Raw genomic sequence first — 7,300 nt, forward strand, 5'->3', positions numbered from 1 at the left:
ATGATTGGGTTGAAATAAACCCATGGTTGGACCCATTATTGTTGATCGGTTTGAAATAAACCCAAGGGTTGGGCCTATTATTGTTTGATCGGGTTGAAATAAACCCTAGGGTTGGGCCCATATTTGTGTTTTGGGCTTGAATACGCCCTAAGTTTGGGCCTAGATGTATGTTTGGCATGTGGTACTTTTGAGAACTCACTAAGCCTTGTGCTTACAGTTTATGTTTATGGTTTCAGATACTTCCGGTACGAAAGGGAAGGGCGCGGTGTGATGGCACAACATCATCCCTTCATGATTTCCACACTTTTTGGATAATTGTACTCTAATAATTTGATGTTGTACTTGGTGATAGTTTTAGAGACAATTGATGAATTAATTATTGGTTCTTAAAATGAAACAATTTATCATTGTTTTTGGGTTGTTACATAAACATTTTCTAAAACATGACCATTCGATATCCTTGTAGAAATTTTGGTTGATGACATGTAAAATTTGGGTTGTTCTACACACTCAAGTTTTTTTTATACACGAATTATGTTGAACTCTCTTATCGTGTTAAAAAAACCAAAATGCTCATTTATGTATGTTAATGCTTATTTGGCATCTTCAGCTACCATGTACCTTTGACAAGATTCCAGTCATCTTCTTCAGCCAAAACAAACCCAGAAATGTGTGTGTTCAAGAACAAACCTAGAAATCGTTTTAAGCTTACATCTCTGCTTTTTTAACCTAAAATAAACCCAAATCTTCATCACACCTATGAGTTGTTCATCAAACATCGAAATCGTTCAAGAACAAACCTAATTCTTCATTGTATTTTTCTTCATCTTCTTTGTAATGTATTTTTAAATTCAATTTTTCCATAAAAAACAAACTCATATCTTCATCAAACCTAGAAATCAATTCATCAAGAACTAGAGAAATTGTTTGAGGAAACCTAAAAATCATTAAAAAAACAAAGCCTTATCTTCATCTTGTTCATCTTAGAAATCGGTTGCATGTCTTTGAATATCAACTTTTGGAGTTTTGCAAATGAAGATTTAGAGTGTGTATTTAAGAAAACTGTGATCATCGTGTTTATGTGTGTTCAAGAGCAAGAGTTTGCAAATGAAGAGATATGATAGAATAGTGAATCAAGAGATAGGATTTTTGGAGTTTGCAACATACCATTTTGAGATAAGGAAGAGAGGAAGAGTTTTTTTGGACGGAAGACTCATTGGAATTTTATGTTAACCGGAACACATGATTTGAGATATCATGGTCGTCGGAAACCTGCTAAACTATTAATAGTTGGTTAAAATGGTATTTTGTGGGAAAAAAAAAGAGTTTAATAATAAAACATGTTCAAACAATTTAAATGATTAAAAATGTACATGAGGCAAAATTCATTACTTTTAAAATCATTAACTCTAAAAATATACAAGAATATTACTTAAACAATAGAGTGATTTCAAAAAAAAAAAAAAAAACAAAAAAAAACTTATTTTAGGCTGAAGGATGTGATGTAATTCTCTTGTTTATCAAATTTTGATTCAACATAGACATTGCATATGTATTTGCCATTTTTTTTAATTTTTGCCTATAAATAGGATGTGTCATCCTTGCTTAAATTTTTATTTTTCAAATTAAAAATATTAACATTAAATAAAAAATTCATTAATAATAATTAAACATTTTTTTCTTTTTTTTTCCGTCTTTCCTTATTTAACCTACAACAAAAATTTGTCTTTACAAGCAATCCTCACTTATTTTTAAATCGTCACTCAATCCAATATATATGACCGTTTCGTGATATTAACTTTCATATACTAACTACTAACCACTAACCCGCCGTACAATCTTGGCTAGGTAGGATGACCACCGCAACTTACCACCACACACCATGTCATCTTATTTATATAATCATGTAGTCTTATGCAATGAAAGTTTAAATAAAGCTTCATAGGTTCATATGCAAAAAAATGACAAATAGTTTTCCCAACAGCAAGAATGAACGAATCTAAAATACTTGTATATTATGTAATTATACTTTTACACTATCTTAGATCCGGCCATTCTAGCCCCTAGGGGAAACTTCAACATTACAATTTCTAAAACTATGCACCAAAAAAGAACAAAAACATATCCAAGGAACGAAATAACGTTCAAAAACATGTCTTTAGAGTCTTTGATTCTTCATTAAAGAACTAAGATATCATCCACCACTTCATTGATCAAAGAATCAATCAACCAACTCTCAATCTCAACTCCATATTCAAACACTTCAACATCAAAATCAAGCCATCTTTTATACCCTTCACCACTCATATCCTTATCAACAAGCTCATCCACCATACTATCTTTCATATCTTCCCACCCCACAATCTCCTTATACACATCTTGAGCTAACCGATTAGGTCTACTCACCATGGCTAACCCTTTACCCCACACCCTACACCTTGTCTCCATGCATTCACTCACACAATTGAACACAAGCTCACGCCTCAACTTAACCACTTCTTCATTCGGTTTACCAAACTCTAACTTATCAAACACACGTGGGTTCACAATCTTTCGAGTCTTTCCTAATGTGAAATCTGTGAACATGGTTTCGATATCTTCAAGCACTTGTGTAACATAATCGGGTTCCCATTTGCTGAGTTTTGAGGTGGAAGAAGCTGAGTCAAGTAACTCGGTGTCAACATCCATGGGAGTTGAGTTTCTTGAAAAGGTGTTAGCTTTACCAATTAGCTCTTGTCCTTGAACAGAAGTTGAATTTGGTTTACAACTATCAGCAGTGTCTGAAGAATTACAGCTTTCTGTGATGAAAGATGGCTCAAGAACCGAGTTTGGACTCGGTTGTTGAGCACGAAGAAATTTTCGGTATTCGTAGTCGTTTGTGCTACATTCTGACATCGGTTCTACAACCTAAAAAAGCATAAAAAAAATATGTTAATCATTGAAAAGTACATGAATTGTAGTATATTAGAAGAAAAAACAATTGTAACTTAAATCACCTTATTGTGTTTCATAAATTCTTGAGGATTATTGTTAGAAGAAAACCCGTAATTCAAATCACCTTTGATTCGATCTTGGCCCTAGAAACATTACAAAAGATATCAGATTAATGTCTATAAAGTATAAACCACAAGAATTTTAACAAAAACAATTGTATTTTTTTCATAACATACCTGATGTTTCTTCATAAGTTTTAAAGGATCATATGATGAAAACCCACAACTTGAATCATCTCTAGTGATCATATCTTGATCCTAAAAACATCACAAAAGATATCAAATTTATCATCTTTACACACAAAAAACCACACATAGAACACTAGTATCTTGTTCATATTTCATAACATACCTGATGATTCTTCATAAGTTGTAGAGGATCATATGAAGAAAACCCGACACTTGAATCATCTCTATCGATCATATCTTGGTCCTAAAACATCACAATACATCAAATTAATCATTTGTAAACTACAAAAAAGATATATAAAACTAAAAGACATGAAATTTTGTTACCTTGTTTTTTCTTGTAAGATGTAGAGGATCATATGAAGAAAACCCGTGACTTGAATCATCTCTAATGTCACCTTCCATTAATGAATCTTGAGAAACTGATGCAGGAGTACCCGTTAATTCCCTAAGTTTTTGCTCCAAAAGAGTGCTTAAAGCATCACTTCCAATAACATTATAGTTCAAAGACGATGATGATGAGTTTGAAGCGTTATTTGTAGGGATGATTGGACGTGAAATTGGAGATGTGAATGTGAATGAAACGACATCGTTTCTACTACTTCTATAACTTTTATCCCTTACAACATTTTTTTCACCATGATTATTGTCTTCCATTGATCGTTTTCTTCGAGTGGTGGAATATGGTTCCTTTTTATGGCTAGTTTTTATGTTCTCCGAGACTTTACTTGAACTTTTTTGGGAAGAAATTTGTTTTCTAGTTTGTGGAGTTGACTTTCCTCGGTCAACTAAACTATTTTGTTTCTGATTGTTTTGCTTTAAAACATTTAAAGAAACCGGATTCTTTTGTGTGTTTCTTTCGGTGTTTGACTGAGTTTTGACCGATTGAGTTCGATGATTCAACCCTTCACGTTTTTGAACATTAGCTTTTGCTTGAAGAGCTAAAGAAATCGACTTTTTTGGTTCTAAAGATTGTTGTCCTTTAACATTCTTAACACCATTCGATTCTATCCCCCTTCTAGAACCTTCCGGAACCTTCGGTTTTCTACTCAGATTCTCCTTCGAGACTTTAACCCTAAAAGGAACCGAAGAAGATGGCGATGGTGATGAAGAAGATGATCCACCAAAAGGTATCTTCGTTGCAGCTTCCATTATACTTTTAGGGTTACTTGATGACACGAATTTTGAATTCTTGATAGGAGATAAAAGCTTGTGACGAGTAATCGGGATTGATTTAGCAGATTTTGGAGGTAAAGCTTCGGTTTGAAACTTCTCAAATGCTCTCTTTTGAGGTGTGGATTTTATCGCTTCCATTTGACAATCAATCGATTCAAATTTAGGATCTTTCGTGATATAAGGTGTCGATGAATCTTTATAAGATTGAGAATCAAAAGATGGATTTGAATACGTGTCTGAGAAGTTAAAAGTTGGCAATGAATCTAACCCCATAAGCCTCGCAACTACTCCAGGAGCTTTAGTTCCATAATTATCATCATCAGTTATCGAAGTTGCGCAACTGTAATCGCTACTTTCTTTATAACTCAATCCACCTATCATCTCATCTTCTTCCATCTGTAAGTTTTCATTGACTTTTAGGTCAAAAAGTTCATCTATAAAGTAACTCAAAGTGAAGATTAATGGAATGTATACAAGTATTTACCATGTTGAATCGTGTCATTGGCATGTTGCCATCGGTTCTCTTTGTTTGCTTCGGTTGTTCTACACGAAAGATGATGAAATGTTAAGGGTAAATGTGGAAAATCACAATGTAGGGACTAATATTGTAAATTATGGAGATGGATTTTTGTACCTGGTGATTCTGATTTGCTTGAGAATAACTTTTTGCGGGATTTTGCGTTCCAATCAAAAAGATGGAGAAAGCCGCCAACATAGCCGCCACTTCCGCCGCCCTTTGATCCATGTTTTTGAACTCCCATTTTTTCTTGTGTTTGATGGTTGGACAAATGCCACTACTATTTTGTCCAATAACCAAATTCCATCTGTGAATTTTAATCATTTGATTCGATATGTTAGTAGTTTGAGGTTTTTGACATGATGAATATAGATAAATTGTTAACAAAAGCTTCAAAATGACTACAAACAATGATAAAGATGAAGCAATCATTGGAATTTAAAAAGGTCAAATTTAACTTAAGATGATATATTCTACAAATAAGCAAAAATGTTATGAGTAAAAAGTTGTAGCTATGTAATATTGGTATAAATTGTAATTCAAATACTTAAAATTTTCTACTTAACAAAGAAAGTCAAATATTGACCTCATTCCACGCATAATTCCACACCACAAACAAGCAGGAAAATCAAATTCAAGAAAGGGGATATAAAAAAAAATATATATTAGCACCAACAAATCCATTTATAAGTCTTTACCTTTAACTTTATATTAAACAATATGGTCAATTAATCACATTCTACATATAAATGATATAATAAACAAAAGTTGATTAAATATAAACAAGATGAAAACTTCTGGAAGACTCATTAATATACGCAGTAGAAGTCTTAAGGTGTGACATCATACATAACAAAGAGTAATTGATCACATTCAAGTCATAATCCCATTTCAAAACAAGCATAAAAACAAAAAAATAAACGAATGAAATCTATTCAGTAATCATAGATATAAAGGAATCCGTTATAATAGAGAAACATGATCAAGATTTCATAGAAACCCATGATTACAAATAGTTAAAGTCTTTACCTTTTGACTACATACTCGACAACGATGGTCGATTGAACCACATTCGACTAACAATAATCGAAACCTAGAATAGGAGAATCCCAAAATCATCACAAATAAACAAACCCAAACTCGATTCGGGAAAAACAAGACTAAAACAACACAAAATAAGGTCACACAGAGCAAAATTCTTCAGCTGTGAACATCACGCTTCAAAAAGACAAGTGAATCGACAAGAAACAAGCATACTAATCAAAACCCAGAAATGGATAGCAAGAACTCATCGAAGTAAACAAACCCTAAACCGAAAAACTTTACCTAAACAAGAAATGATGACGATCGGCAAATGGGTTTCGCCATTTTCAGCTCTTCGATACCCTGAAGCTTCCAATCGTTAAAGAAACATTTGAATTTGCAGAGATTTTGAGAGAAAATTGTAACGTTATCTAGAGAGAGAAAGAAAGGGAACCCTCAATCTTTGTGTGTGTATAGTGTTTCTTTTTAGTGGTTGCATTGATTTTCAATCCAAAAGCTTTAAATGGGAACATCAAATTGCTTGAAAACGGCAGAGTATAAAAAAATATATTTTTTGATTATTTTAATGTGGAATTCTTTTTGAAACAATAAAGTAATGGAATCATAGAAAATGCCAAAAAAGCTACAACGTCTCTTTAAGAGAGAGAGGGGGATAAATTTCAAATTACGAATGAGATTGTTGTTGAATGTTAACATCTTTCCAGTGCATCGCGGTACACGGTATCGAAATGTTGTTTATCGCATTTACATCCGACGGTTGAGAAAATTTCTTGGTCAACCTGCCTTGGATCATGTATTTATGGGTCAGACTTTTGGGCCTAAAATATAATAAGTCCGTTATGATGATACTCGTTCGTTTGATTAACTTTGTCATGTTATTATTAAAATTAGTTAACTTATTAAGAAACATTAACAAAATTAAATATACACATACAACTATAATAGTACTAGGTGTAAAATCCATGTATTACATGAGATAATTAAAAAAATTAAATATAAAGGTCTAAATATTTAAGAACTTTGAATTTATAAGAAAATAAGAAAAATAATGAATTATTAAAATTGATTTTTTTATTTTTTAAATTTAAATAAATAAACCAAATAAACTAATGAACTTTAATTTGGGAATTTTGAAATAAAAAGGTAAGTCAATTAATGAAATTGATATTCATTTATTACTATATTTATTGTAATTATTATATTAAAGTATTATGTGGAATTTATTAAAATAGAAAACCTATAAAATGACATGTTGAAAACAAATTAATTCAAAATAACCATAAAATAACATTTGGCAAATTGAATGACAGTTACATGTGGCAAAAAAAAACTTTCATTTATTAGAGTAGATTAACTTATTGTCTTGAAATAAATAAAAAAG

The 7,300-nt window shown here is 31.9% G+C and overlaps 1 protein-coding gene across 1 annotated transcript; it reads right to left on the reverse strand.

Annotated features, from left to right (window-relative positions):
- Positions 1–1,990: 1,990 nt before the first annotated feature.
- On the reverse strand, positions 1,991–6,419 carry LOC145057898 (uncharacterized). Its single transcript, XM_079005809.1, has 8 exons — positions 6,202–6,419; positions 4,993–5,182; positions 4,843–4,901; positions 3,510–4,754; positions 3,346–3,426; positions 3,171–3,251; positions 2,997–3,077; positions 1,991–2,907 (listed from the first exon to the last, which is right to left on the reverse strand). The coding sequence occupies exons 2-8, from the start codon at positions 5,117–5,119 to the stop codon at positions 2,179–2,181; spliced, it is 2,403 nt and encodes an 800-aa protein (XP_078861935.1). The 5' UTR covers positions 5,120–5,182; positions 6,202–6,419; the 3' UTR covers positions 1,991–2,178.
- Between the last annotated feature and the right edge of the window lie 881 nt (positions 6,420–7,300).

Source organism: Lactuca serriola, chromosome 6, assembly GCF_051521515.1.
Source record: "Lactuca serriola cultivar US96UC23 chromosome 6, Lser_US96UC23_V15, whole genome shotgun sequence".
Classification (NCBI taxonomy): Eukaryota; Viridiplantae; Streptophyta; class Magnoliopsida; order Asterales; family Asteraceae; genus Lactuca; species Lactuca serriola.

Bases quoted from the DNA above. Each gene is read 5' to 3' on its own strand.
- LOC145057898 (XM_079005809.1), bottom strand. From the start codon at position 5,119: ATGGGAGTTCAAAAACATGGATCAAAGGGCGGCGGAAGTGGCGGCTAT. The intron at 4,755-4,842 runs GTAAATACTTGT...GAAAACTTACAG, and splicing joins CAATGACACGATTCAACATG to ATGGAAGAAGATGAGATGAT. The intron at 3,252-3,345 runs GTATGTTATGAA...TGATGTTTTTAG, and splicing joins AACTTATGAAGAATCATCAG to GATCAAGATATGATCACTAG.